The 14,846-nt window shown below is 37.9% G+C and overlaps 1 protein-coding gene across 1 annotated transcript; it reads left to right on the top strand.

Moving 5' to 3' along the window:
• Positions 1-1,152: 1,152 nt before the first annotated feature.
• tbx16l (T-box transcription factor 16, like) lies at positions 1,153-11,998 on the top strand. Its single transcript, XM_053617829.1, has 9 exons — positions 1,153-1,333; positions 1,769-1,910; positions 4,228-4,330; positions 5,516-5,680; positions 8,672-8,818; positions 9,296-9,366; positions 9,457-9,527; positions 10,575-10,815; positions 11,411-11,998. Exons 1-9 carry the CDS (start codon positions 1,264-1,266, stop codon positions 11,922-11,924), a joined length of 1,524 nt encoding a protein of 507 aa, XP_053473804.1. The 5' UTR covers positions 1,153-1,263; the 3' UTR covers positions 11,925-11,998.
• Positions 11,999-14,846: the final 2,848 nt, after the last annotated feature.

The raw sequence follows: 14,846 nt of genomic DNA, 5'->3' as shown, positions 1-14,846 counted from the left end.
GTTTTCTTCCCACTATTCAAAAACATGCATGTGGATTGATTTGGCGATGTTAAATTGCTGTATATGGGAATATGTGTTCATGGGGACTTGTGATGGACTGGCATCCCACCCAGGTGGAAGGGGAGATTCCCCGTCCTTACGTCCAGTGTCCCGAGAATAGTCTCTGGATCCACCATTACCCTTTTCTTTTGTATATTAAGGACAGTTGTCAAGTTCATTGAGATTACAATGAACAATGGCAGGACCTGTTATTGAGTATACTATACTGAATTAGAGTTACCTTTCCTTAAATAATTAAACAATGCCCTAAACTAAAATTTTAAAGCAGAAAATCATAATAATTATTGTAAATGTAAATACAGTAATCTGGTAGTCTTTTGGTGTTGGTCCCAGATCAGTCTTCAACATTAAGTTTAATTTGACTCTAAACACCAGCACATGACTTTAGGGTTTCTTGTAAATGATCTTTCTTACAGAAATTACTTGGGATTTAAGAGCATACAACGTAAAATTTTTGATATGTTAATATCTCACCTGCTGCTGTTGGTCAGCGTCTTGTCCTCCCTTTCCAATAGCAAGTTTTATTGCTTGTGAATAAACTATGAGGAGTTTGACATGGTAGATCAATGTCTTTGACATGGTTAAGTTTGCCAGAGACAATAAGGTGGAGAAACATTCTTGTGTTTAAGTGTCACTGGTCACACTTCCTACCATTTACAAGCATTTCTTGTAGGCGTTCTGTCTAGGCTTGGTCAATAAAGGGGTTTTTGGTGGAAGTTACCATTTGCTGTTGGTCCCTTTACCATTATCTTGATGTCGGGCACAGAATGCATAAAGCTAGGACTTGGCCTAGGAAGGCTGATCTGAGATCAGGCCAAAAGGACATGTTTTACCCAGCACTAATAAAGTGCCATGGACAGCACCTAGCTTCCTGCAGTAATAAGGGGACAAACTGCTTGGGTTATTAACACCTCATGAGGCATTTCAGGGGGCTGAGGAGACCCTTAAGCTTCTGAAGTGAGATTCCCCCCCTTCTCCCTAAAAACAAGAAAGTGGAGTTCCCAGACACCTCAATGACCAGGACAAGGCCCAAACTGTGAAACAAGATGGCAGATCAAAGAGGTTGTAGCCAACATACACACCTTTTTCCCCATGAGAAGAGGGTGGGTGTCCACCTGGGAAGAGCTTCACGTCACATCACATATCCAAAGCTGACTGCTTCACTCAGAATCCAGAGTGGTCAGAGACTCCAGCTTCAAGGCCATGTATGTCCACAAGGACTACCCTTATCCAGTCAATCCCCTGACCAAGAGCTATGGATATTATTCACAAGGTAAGCGAAGTATATTCTTGAAGGTTATAGACACCAGACAGTCACTTTACATGTGTTTATATGCTTATATGTGTTTACTGTTGTTGTACACATTGAGCATCTCTGATTTGTTGTGCTATTTGTACATTTTTGTTTTGTCTTATGTGCAGACATAGTATTTTGTCTCTTGTATTTCTGTTGTTAGACTAAATAGCTTGTATTTTGCTTGTATTTTCTCATTTGTAAGTCGCGTTGGATAAAAGCGTCTGCTAAATGAATAAATGTAAATGTAAATAGCAAAACGTCAGACAATTTATTTCTGAATGTGGTGGCATCAGTGAGGTTTCCAGCAGCAGAACTCAGGCCAAACACAGAACATAAAATATAGCATATGTCTCCTTTCCCCAAAATAAAAATATTATGACTGGTTCATAGACATCCATTTTTATTGAACAGGAGAGATGAATTCGGTTTGCCGGGCAAGCTGTGGTGAAGCAGAGTTGATGTCACTTCCAGTTCATGTGGCGCTTCAGGGGCGAGAACTGTGGGACAAATTTAACACCATTGGCACTGAGATGCTCATCACTAAAACGGGCAGGTAACTAATCTAAATCTGTATGTAGTTTATCATTTCTAGTACCATGTAGTGTTATTGGTAGAAAGAATTTTCTTTCCTGTTTAGATGCAAAAGAACAAAGTATGCATTTCACAAATCCATGTTGAATCTCAGATTTTTTATGGTCTTCAGGTCTGTCCACTTACAAAGTCTATAAAGATGCAATTCTCATATACTGTAGGTTGTAAATAAGGTTGTCCAAAGAATTATACAGTGCTCTTCTGAATTATAGGCCCCCTTGGTAAAGATGAACAAAAGAATAAGGACTTTTTTTTTTTTTGCTTAAAAGATTGAAACTGTGAAATTCAATGAGGGAAAATTATTTGAGGTAAAAATGAGTAAAGGAAAATTTATATAAAATAGTTTTCTCAAAAAACAAAACAAAAAACCAAGTGGCACCGTAAATGACATCCGTGCACTTTGTGTATTTTGTACACCCACAGAATCTTTAGTTCTTGTTTGTGATTTGCAGTCAGAATTTCAACTCAGATCACCTGGTACTTCATACATGAACCCATATATATTCACATGAATATACATGTGCAAGATTTAAAAGGGGGCGCACGGTAGCTTAGTGGTTAGCACGTTTGCCTCACACCTCCAGGGTTGGGGGTTCGATTCCCATCGTGGCCCTGTGTGTGTGCGTGGGGTTTCCTCCAGGTACTCCTGGTACTTCCGTTTCCTCCCCCAGTCCAAAGACATGCATGGTAGGCTGATTGGCATGTCCAAAGTGTCCGTAGTGTGAGTGTGTATGTGATTGTGCCCTGCGATGGATTGGCACCCTTTCCAGGGTGTACCCCACCTTGTACCCGATGCCTCCTGGGATAGGCTCCAGGTTCCCTGTGACCCTGAAAAGGATAAGTGGTATAGAAGATGGATGGATGGATGGATTTAAAAGGTTCTTTAAACATCAACATCAAAGATCTGCCACTACCCCCCCTTACAAGCCAGTTTAATAATGCTTATCAGTACCTCCAGTAACTAATGCGTGTGATTTGACAACAATCCAGCAAGACTTTTGGCAAGCTCTCCAAATAGTTTATTGGCATGATGGTGGTGTGTAATTTTACGTCTGGAGACTGATGCAACCAAGTCCAACAAATAAGATTCTAGGAAAAGGTTTGTTTTCTCCTGACTGGGTATGAGAGCAAAATACTCATATATCCTCTTCCAGGCAGGTTGATCACAGCTCCAGGTAACTAAACACTAATAGTAGAGCTTTTCAAGTGTGACGCTGTTTTCATAGCCATTTCATGGTTTATGAAGGCTTGTTGATCTTCCTCATGGTGATGGGTGTGTTTTTGTCTCACCTTTTAAAAAAAAGTTCTATTTATAACTCGGAAACAGAAGGTCATGGAGAACATCATAAGACTCCGGTGCATATAAAAAAGTCAAATATCAATTTAAATATACACTCTCACACATGTACATCTGTTCGTTTATGCAATTATCCAATCAGCCAATCAGAAATCATGAGTATTTTGATGTCCAGGTTTGGTGAACCAGTGTCCACTGTAGCCTCACCAGACTCCTGTTTTTGGCTGACACGACCCAATGTAGTCTTCTTCTATTATAGCCCATCCACCTCATGGTTCAGTGTTTGTGCATTCTGAGATGCTTTTCTGCTCACCATGGTTGTAACGAGTAGTTATCTGAGTTTCCATAACCGTCCTGTCAGCTCAAAACAGTCTGGCCATTCTCCTTTGACTTTACTTACCAACAACGCATTTCCACTCCCAGAACTGCTGCTCGCTGGATGCTTTTTGTTTTTGCTACACTCTGTAAACTCTAAAGAGAAACCTAGGAGATCAGCAGTTTCTGAAATACCACATCAGCACCAACAACCATGCAATGGTCAAATGTTTGATGCAAACATTAAATGAAGCTCTTGACCTGTTTTTGCATGATTTTACGCATTGTGCTGCTGCCACATGATTGGCTGATTGGATAATTGTGTAAATGAACAGGTGTTCCTAATAAAATATTTGGCAATACTAGATTGTAACATATCAATGAACCCAAAAAGTAGATGTTTAATCATTAACCATGTTGCATTCATTGTTTAATAATGTATAGTAAAATATATTTCCAATTTGTACTGATATAATTCCAGTGTTATATTTTGTTTACATCATGTTGGTGAGCACATAGAGCTGTCTGCTCTGTGCTCTGTAATCAACATTTAATAACTTTCTATAAAATGCATCTTGTTCAGGCAGTGTTCAGTTTGCAGACTAATTCTAACAGTGTCGGTGGTTTTAATCATGTTTTATTTTTCCTGCCATGTTGATTTCTTCAGACGCATGTTTCCCAGCTGCAGAGTCACAGTGATGGGGCTGAACCCCAAAGTCAAGTATGTGCTGATGATGGACATGGTGCCATTTGATAATAACAAGTACAAGGTAACTCCCAGCCCTTCCCTTCAGTACACACACACACTCCTTACCATGTATGTTATATAGTGCACTTCACTAATATTGGCACCCTTGGTAAATATGAGCAAAGAAGGCTGTATCTTTATTGTTTAACCTTTTGATATTTTGTTCAAAAAATTCACAAAAATACTCTGCTCTCATGGATATCAAACAATTTCAAACACAACACAGGTTTTTAAAAAATACTTGTCCAACAATTATTGGCATCCCATGAATTCACATGAGAAAAATATATTTGAAGTATATTCCCATTGATATTTTACTTTTTTTCAGTAAGTTGTTCAGTCATGACTTCCTGTTCCACAGGGGTATAAATATGAGGTAACACATAGGCCAAATTCCCTTTGTCATTCATAACAATGGGTAAAACCAAGGAAAATAGCTGTGATGTCTGGCCAAAGGTTATTGAGCTTCACAAAATGGGAAGTGGCTAGACGAAAACAGCACAAGTATTGAAAATGCCCATTTCCATCATCAGGGCAATAATTAAGACGTTCCAGTCAACTGGAAATGCTATTAATCAAAAGGTTAAACAATAAAGACAATTTTTCACAGCCTTCTTTGCTCATATTTACCAAAGGTGCCGATATCAGTGGAGGGCACGGTGTATGTCAATACATATTTCTTTCATTTATTCATTTCCTTGTTTACTTTCTTGTTTGTATATTAGTTTGATTTTGAATTATTGAATAACCACTTCCTGTTTGTATTCACTATACCAACATTAAATGACTAGCTACAAACAAAAAACATTTACACAGATTCAGTGTTCTGTTATTTAGAAATAAAAATGTAAAAAATGAAGGAAAGTGTAGCCCTGAATTACGGCAGCATGAGAAGGACTTAAACAACATAAATACAAGTCTAAGTGCTGGGTTACAGGAAGTACAATGGCTGGTATATTAATATGATTTTTTGATTTATTTTACTGACATTTTTTCCCTCCAAGCAAACAAAATACATTTCCGAGCAACATATTTTAGGGAAAGTACCGTACTTCAGGTCTCGATATTATGAGCCTTTGATATTATTATTTTTTCAATTATTGTTTAAATCTAATTTTGGTGTACAACTATTGTTCAACACCTCATGTTTTTAAGTGTGCTTTAAAAATAAAATGGACTTGATAGACTATGACTATCATCTGTGCAGTGGAACAGGGATCACTGGGAGGTGAGTGGCAAGTCCGAACCCCACCTGCCAAACCGCTTCTTCATCCACCCGGACTCACCGGCTTTGGGAGAAAGGTGGATGCAGTATCCTATCTCCTTCCATAAACTTAAGCTCACCAACAACACACTCAACTCTAAAGGCCTGGTGAGGACACTCATTAACACACTCTACATTTATTTTTGCTCAATTGTGTGACATTACAGTAGTGGAGATCATTATTATAACTGTTATAGCTGTTGTTATTATGATGATGATAATGATGATGATGATTATAATAGTTTCGTCAAACTGACTGCTCAGTTGAATCAAATGGGTTTAATCTAACGCTCAATAGCTTAAAATTAAACCAATACACAGGTTTGTAAAATGGTACACTAGAAATATTATATACAGTGAGGGAAAAAAGTATTTGATCCCCTGCTGATTTTGTACGTTTGCCCACTGACAAAGAAATGATCAGTCTATAATTTTAATGGTAGTTGTATTTGAACAGTGAGAGACAGAATAACAACAAAAAAATCCAGAAAAACGCATGTCAAAAATTTTATAAATTAATTTGCATTTTAATGAGGGAAAAAAGTATTTGACCCCCTCTCAATCAGAAAGATTTCTGGCTCCCAGGTGTCTTTTATACAGGTAACGAGCTGAGATTAGGAGCACACTCTTAAAGGGAGTGCTCCTAATATCAGTTTGTTACCTGTATAAAAGACACCTGTCCACAGAAGCAATCAATCAATCAGATTCCAAACTCTCCACCATGGCCAAGACCAAAGAGCTCTCCAAGGATGTCAGGGACAAGACTGTAGACCTACACAAGTCTGGAATGGGCTACAAGACCATTGCCAAGCAGCTTGGTGAGAAGGGGACAACAGTTGGTGCGATTATTCGGAAATGGAAGAAGCACAAAAGAACTGTCAATCTCCCTCGGCCTGGGGCTCCATGCAAGATCTCACCTCGTGGAGTTGCATTGATCATGAGAACAGTGAGGAATCAGCCCAGAACTACACGGGAGGATCTTGTCGATGATCTCAAGGCAGCTGGGACCATAGTCACCAAGAAAACAATTGGTAACACACTACGCCGTGAAGGACTGAAATCCTGCAGCGCGCACAAGGTCCGCTGCTCAAGAAAACACATATACATGCCCGTCTGAAGTTTGCCAATGAACATCTGAATGATTCAGAGGACAACTGGGTGAAAGTGTTGAGGTCAGATGAGACCAAAATGGAGCTCTTTGGCATCAACTCAACTCGCCGTGTTTGGAGGAGGAGGAATGCTGCCTATGACCCGAAGAACACCATCCCCACTGTCAAACATGGAGGTGGAAACATTATGCTTTGGGGTTTTTTTTCTGCTAAGGGGACAGGACAACTTCACCGCATCAAAGGGACGATGGACGGGGCCATGTACCGTCAAATCTTGGGTGAGAACCTCCTTCCCTCAGACAGGGCATTGAAAATGGGTCGTGGATGGATATTCCAGCATGACAATGACCCAAAACACATGGCCAAGGCAACAAAGGAGTGGCTCAAGAAGAAGCACATTAAGGTCCTGGAGTGACCTAGGCAGTCTCCAGACCTTAATCCCATAGAAAATCTGTGGAGAGAGCTGAAGGTTCGAGTTGCCAAACGTCAGCCTCGAAACCTTAATGATTTGGAGAAGATCTGCAAAGAGGAGTGGGACAAAATCCCTCCTGAGATGTGTGCAAACCTGGTGGCCAACTACAAGAAACGTCTGACCTCTGTGATTGCCAACAAGGGTTTTTAAACCAAGTACTAAGTCATGTTTTGCAGAGGGGTCAAATACTTATTTCCCTCATTAAAATGCAAATCAATTTATAACATTTTTGATGTGCGTTTTTCTGGATTTTTTTGTTGTTATTCTGTCTCTCACTGTTCAAATAAATCTACCATTAAAGTTATAGACTGATCATTTCTTTGTCAGTGGGTAAACATACAAAATCAGCAGGGGATCAAATACTTTTTTCCCTCACTGTATATATAATTTTTTTTTAAAGCACAATAATGAAATAGCTACATCAACAATAAACGATTAATGACCTATAAATCTATGAGATTTCCGATTTAAAAACACCTATAGACCCCGAACACTGGGAATTAAATGGTAAACACGCATCAAAAGCTACACCCAGGCGTGTGTTTAACTGTAGATTGCACATGCTTTTACATGATAGCCATAAAACCTCAAGGGTGAAATCAGCCACAGCATTCTGGCCAGACTTCAACAGTACTTATGTTTGAGAATGTATATGTTTAATTTAAGCTTTTATGTCTTTCAACTACATGTCTCAGGGGTTGTATATAAAGGTAGAACAGAAGGAGGTCTAAAACAAAACTTTGAAGGACACCACATTTTTTTAGGCTTGGAACTCCATTAACACTAATAAATTGGTAACTGAAATAAAATCGAAACAAACATACAAACCAAATGTACTATAGTATCTGACATATCGTATGTTGGTTGGAAAAAATTGTGCTGGTGTTAAATTTTCATATCACTTTGTATCACTTTGACTGTAACATTTTATCACAGTTTTATCAAGTGTTTATATTGTACTTACTTGAATGGGTGAAGAAATTAAACAAGATAAGGGCAAATTAGAACCCAATGGTATATATATAAAAAAGAATTAATTCAAATACCAATCATCCTTGCTGAAAAACAAACAAACATTAGAAACTCATAGAATTTGTAATGGTTTTAATGGTTATAATGGGAATTGTATTAGTTTGAATGGAAACAGTAATGGTCCCTGTGGGTCTCTACTGGTAATTTGTTGCCTTCTATTGGTAGCATGTTATGTCTAGTGGATACCATTAAGGACCTACGTGCTTCCTACTACGTAATGGAAACCATTTGGTAAAGAACAGCTGATGGTTTGTGCTGGTATTTGTAGTGGAAACCATTAGAATTTCTGTGATGGTTTCTATTGTTTTTTTTTTCCCCCAGCAGGGATACTGAGCCATATACATATGGTATATCGCTTACTGACAATATGATGTGTGCACAGTAATACTGAATGCATCCTCTATCTATATATTACATTAGACATTTATCGGTACATGCCTGGATCCAAAACCTCCATGCATTCATGTTTTATTCATTTTCTAACAGGTGGTGCTTCATTCCATGCACAAATACCAGCCTCGTCTACACATAGTGCAGGCTCCAGACCCCTGTGGAGGTCACAGCGGTGGATACCTGCGATTTACCTTCCCAGAGGCAGCCTTCATAGCAGTCACATCCTACCAGAACCAAGAGGTGACCTCGGTTATGTAACCATAAGTCTGTTTACCACATAGCAACGAATGTCCCAGAGGCTCTGGTCATTTTATAGCAACTGTACTAAAAATCTTATTTAAAAATATATAACATGACTTACTCATTTAGCAAACATGACTGCTATTTAATATTTAAAAGGACATTAGTAAACTTCTGAGTATCCAAGGACGTCTAAAGAGAAATTTAAGACTGATGAGAAATGGTGAAGACGCCAGGGTGAGTGTCAAAGTGCCATCTAGTGGTTTACACGAGAACAGGGCAATGGTTTGAAATCTTGGCTCCACACTAAACTTAATTTATTTGTAATTCATTTATTGTGTGTCAGTATGGGTCAGTGTCTCTGAGGTGTGTACTCAGGCATTAGGTCAATTCTTCTCAGCCTGATTGGACATTCAGATGAATCAGCATGTGTTCATTAGCGCAGAGGTCGTGACAGGTCTGTCTTTTCACTACCAGATCACCAAGCTGAAGATTGACAACAACCCCTTTGCCAAAGGCTTTCGTGACAACGGACTCAGCAGGAAAAGGTGACAGATATACAAGGCTAGGCTTCCAAACAAGTTTTCTTATAATTGGAAAGACAGACATGGGCAACTTTATGCTTTGATCCCAATTAGGTTTCGAGACAAGGATATGTGTCAGAGGTCAGTGTCAGGGCAGCAACAGAACAGGACACAAAATCATCAAGGTATCTGTAAAGCATCATACACGCCACATTCATGCATACCAATCATCATACACACCCCAAACATGCATTCCGATCATCATACACACCCCAATCATCATACACACCCCAATCATGCATACCGATCATCATACACACCACATTCATGCATACCAATCATCATACACACCACATTCATGCATACCAATCATCATATACACCCCAATCTCACACACCTTGATACAAAAATTTTTTTGAACATGATGCAAAAGATTTTTTGGTGAAGTTGTTGATGTACAAACACTATTGCCCTTTAAAACATTATGTTTTTTTGTAGCAGTTGTCTAGTGACAAATTAAGCCTGACACATAAAATAAAATAGATTCAGCAAATTCTCATAATTAATAATGAAACCTTTCACTGGCCCCAGGATATAAATAAAAGTGAAAACCAAACTTGTATCTTTATAAACACTGTAATTGTGATACTTTTGCTCTGTGCACAGTTTCTCCAAAGAGTTTCCCCCCATACTAATATTTTCCTCCTTATTTTAAAGTGATTTTTTTTTTATTACAATACTGAATTTAATTATAATGCACTAACCAGTAGTAGCTGATCTTTACTTTCTTATCTTTAGATTGTCCTCTGCCTCAAAATCATTTAATCAAATATCTGATTCAACACATCCTGGATGCTGCACATTTTTGTAGACTAAATACAGAGCAATAAAAAATTTACAAAACAAAAAAAGTTGATTAAAAAAAAAGTCCATTATTTTATTTGAAACACAGAAATATTTTGTTGAGCGTACTATTTACCCCTGTTTTCTGCCCCAAAAATCTAAACATGATCTAAATTTTTATATATCTACATCTAATAAAAACACAGTATAGCCAATTGATTATAGCAAGCTGTGTAAGCAACCTCCCAAGCCACCAGGGGGCCTTGTAAGAATGCAGGATTAAAATAAACAAACAAACAAATGAATAAATAATTAGAACACATGAAAACTATCAAGAAATCTTTAAGCGTTCTCAGTAATGCAAACATGACCATTTTTCACCTTCTCAGCAAGTCTATTGGACACGGATGATGAGGAAGATGAGCAAGTCTCCAGCTCAGTGGAATCCAGTGGTGCACTGTGCCTACCGGACATGAAAGCTGCATCCCTGCCTGTCTCCAACCCTTTCTTATCAGTATTTATCAGTTGTGGAGGAGCTGGATTGGCCGGTGGCCAGGAGGGATTGAGCCAGAGCACCATTTCCCATCAATCCCCACATATACTCAACAGCAAGAACAGAGACTCCAGGAGGTGAAATGATGATGATGATGAACTACATGCACAATAATAGAAATAATAGATTATATGTTTAGTGGTACATTTTTATTTATTTTTTTTTTAGATACATCACACTCATTTAGCTTTAATTATTTTGCATCTGAAATATTAAATTGAGTAAATTATTTGAGTAAACAAATAATTTATTAAGTTATTATATGGCGTTCTACTTTTCTACAATGCCTACCATGTTTATTCATGATACATTTGACCTAATTATGTAACTTAATTATACTGACTTACTAATTAAACAAACAAGACATCCATGTTATTACATTTCATAATCTTAAAGCTAATAGTTTCTTTCTAGCTTTATTCTACATGCTGATAGTTACTTTAATTTAAAATATTTTTTTATTTATCCAGAGATTTACTTTTCTCTCGTCTATATAACTAATATATATAACAATATTCTGTGGTTTGTCCGTTCAATAGAATCCCATTAGAAACATAGGCTAGCTTAACTATTAATCTTTCATAAACTTGTTTATAGCTTATATTTTTTTATTGAAATTCATTAAAAGGTAGTCGAACTTGCTTGAATTGTCCCTGTACCCTTCTTGTCCAGGCCTGATGACAATCTCCAATACATGTGTGCCTCTTTGCCACAAGCCCACATCCCCCAAATCCCGATGCCGCAGCAGCAGACATGTCACCCAGACACCCAGACCCCAGCCGTACACCAGAATTACTCAGCCCAAGGCAAAGTCCACCAATCCCTCCGTCTACCACCCAAACTCAGCCGAATGCAGCTGCCTGAGAGTGTCTTTACGAGCCTGGATTCGAATTCAAAGCCCCTGTCTGACATTTTCAACACAATCCAAGCACGAGTGGTGGCCAAGGATTTACAAATTAATCCCCAACATGAGCAGATGGCCTCAGGTTCTCATAGGGAAGCGAAAGCCCAAATTTTCCCAGCTGTCCAGGACTGTGGTGCAGCATTTTGCACTGAACAAGACACTGGCCATACAACAGAGTGGCCAGATTTCAATGGGAACCCAGGTCAGAGTAGCACTGAGCCGAGATCAGTGGCATTTTCACAGCTGGGGGAATACGCTGGAGAAAGTGCTGCTGGGAAATAAAGAAAGTTAAGGACTCAGATAAAAGATAAAACATCAACATTCTTTCTCTGAGCATTATAAAAGATGTGAATATACTGTGGATTTTTTCTTTGTTTTGGTTAAACGAATAAAACCTTAAATCAATGTTTTTTTTTCTCCGTTAGTTTTTTTATGACGACACATGCTTGATGATAATGGAGATCCAGATTAACAATGATAATCTGGAGTTTGCAGTGTTTCTCCTTTGTATAGGTCTGATTTTCTACTCTGTTAATATTTTGCACTGCACTATGACCACTACGATTAGGTATTAATTATTTAAAGGAGCGGTTTGTGATGTTTAGAGACCCCTGCTGCTTCCAAAGGGAATCTCTACTGCAGAACTTAACACCCCATGTCAATGGGGATGCCTCCACCGCCATGGCTTTTCTTTCTTACTAACCTGTATGCCTCAAATAAGCTTAAAATATACACACATAAGAAAACAGGAAGGAAGCTGTTGATGAAATTTCTCTATTTCATACGTTGACCTTGCTGTGACCTTGACCCCATTTTGAAGTTCAACTGCTGATTACAATAATTCCATATAAATCCCACAAACAATATCCTAACTAAATATTCTCAACAGGTTTAGGAATATTTTTAAACATTACAAAACTATCTTTAAGGACAAACAAGAACTAACAGAAAAGGTTAATGTAAAACTGCAGAGATTGAGGTTTGTTTAACTTGAGTTAAATTTTTTTTTAGGGGTTAGTGCTGTGCATACGTCTGCATACATGAGCTAATACTGTTTTACATCGAGACAAAAACAATGCAGGTTTCTGGCAAGCATTTTATTCTCATTAGATATTAGATGTTATACGGTTATACTTAATTTTTTTTATACAGTTGCAATCAAAATTATTCAACCCCCAGTGCAAATCAGGTTTATTGTCAAAATGTACAGACTTTCAGCTGATTGAAATGAACAACTCAAACAAAAGCAATTGAAATAGTTCAACACAACGAATGTTTTAAGTGTTTTCCCCAAATTCAACTGAAAATGCAACTTATAGTGATTTCTCCAGTCTCAGAATTATTCAACCCCTTCATGGGAAGCATCTTTAGTACTTAGTAGCGCACCATTTTGTTTCCTGAGGAATCCTAACCCATTCCTCATGAGCAAATGCCTCCAGTTCAGTGATATTCTTGGGTTTGCGTGCTGTAACCACCTTCTTCAAATCCCATCAGAGATTTTCTATGGGGTTCAAGTCAGGTGACTGTGATGGCCCTGTAGTCTTCCAGGACTTCTTCTGCAACCAAGCCTTGGTGGAATTTGAGGTATGCTTTGGATCGTTGTCCTGTTGGAAGGTCCAATGACGCCCAAGCTTCAGCTTGATCACAGACGGCATGACGTTTTTTCCTATGATTTCCTGATACTTCAACGAATCCATCTTGCCTTCCACACGCTGCAGGTTTCCAGTGCCAGAGGATGCAAAGCAGCCCCAGAGCATCACCGAGCCTCCACCATGCTTGACTGTGGACAGTGTTTTGAATAATTTTGAAACTGGGAGAAGTCATTTTCAGTTGAATTTGGGGAAACCACTTGAAACATTCGCTGTGTTGAACAATTTCAATTTCTTTGTTTGAGTTGTTCATTGCAATCAGCTGAAAGTCTCTAAATTTTGACAATAAACCTGATTTGCAGTGGGGGGTTGAATAATTGTGATTGCAACTATGAGTGAGGTATGGGTGTACAGTAGCAAAAGGCATTTCACATTTTGTCATCTCAGCATTAGCTAAACATGACTCAATCAAGATACAAGAAAGTATAGTTGAGTGAGTCAAAAGCATTCGTTCACGAGCTGTATTTAACAAGGCATCACACTGATTATTACAAAATATTGTATAGTCTGTCACTTTTTTATACAGCATTTAATATATTGTAGACATATAGGTATAGATCCATTTTGCTATTATTCATTAGAAATAATAAACAAAGTTTAGAAATACCTGATATAGTTGGTTGAAATGCAAATGTTTAAAATGATGATAATGATAAGATTCCAAAGTGTACTTTCCAGGAGAGGAGAGAAAAAAATTTTTTTTTTTTACAGGCTTTTCAGCATTTTGACATAACATCGTCAGTTGACCAGTTTCCATTTCAGTTTATATTCATTAATTTATTTATTTCACTGTCATAGCTTCAAAATAATAGTATTGTACTGACCTACTTCTCTTTTTTGTATCTCAAACCGAACATCTCATTTAGAACAGCAAAACGTTTGCAGAACAATGAAGGTACAGCAAGGTTAAAAGACCATCAGAGCGTGTACTGAAGTCCATTAGTCATTAGTCCTCTTAAAACACTGACTATCTGCTTCAGGTATTCACTGAACTGAAAAACAGCAAAACAATGAGCTGATCTTGAGTACCACTTGAATTGTTAAAAGAACCTCAAAGAGGCGTGTGTTTTCCCCGCAAATTTCACAACACAGTATATGAATGGGTTACATTACAAAACTTCAATTAACCGCACAGGATGCACTGTATCTGATTTTCACATTAAACCACTGCACAACTGGTGAAGCACACAGAAATAACAAACATTTACCTTGAACACATATAAAAACACATGAGATATTTGTTTTGCAATATTCAGTAACAAATAAAACAAATCACTCCTAGGCTATTTCATACACAACTTCCCTGTCCTAGCCTTGTTTAACCCTGACATATCTTTAAACAATGTCTAACTGATAAAAAAATTTTGTTAAAGTTTCATACACCTACTAAATTGTAGTAGATGTCCTGTTTAGGCTGTATGTATAGGCTATAGCTAATTAAGGCAGTAGACACATTTGGTGATTAACTGTTGCTAAAACTACAGTTAAACAACTTATCTATTATACAAATAAATGATCTCAAGTGACATCAATTTACATAAACTTCACAAAAAAA

The sequence above is a fragment of the Ictalurus furcatus genome, chromosome 28 (genome assembly GCF_023375685.1).
Source record: "Ictalurus furcatus strain D&B chromosome 28, Billie_1.0, whole genome shotgun sequence".
Classification (NCBI taxonomy): Eukaryota; Metazoa; Chordata; class Actinopteri; order Siluriformes; family Ictaluridae; genus Ictalurus; species Ictalurus furcatus.
Note: the sequence above shows the minus strand (reverse complement) of the source record. Positions and strands in the feature narration are given on the sequence as shown.

Bases quoted from the DNA above. Each gene is read 5' to 3' on its own strand.
- tbx16l (XM_053617829.1), top strand. From the start codon at position 1,264: ATGTATGTCCACAAGGACTACCCTTATCCAGTCAATCCCCTGACCAAG. The intron at 9,367-9,456 runs GTGACAGATATA...GATCCCAATTAG, and splicing joins AACGGACTCAGCAGGAAAAG to GTTTCGAGACAAGGATATGT. The intron at 10,816-11,410 runs GTGAAATGATGA...CTTCTTGTCCAG, and splicing joins AAGAACAGAGACTCCAGGAG to GCCTGATGACAATCTCCAAT.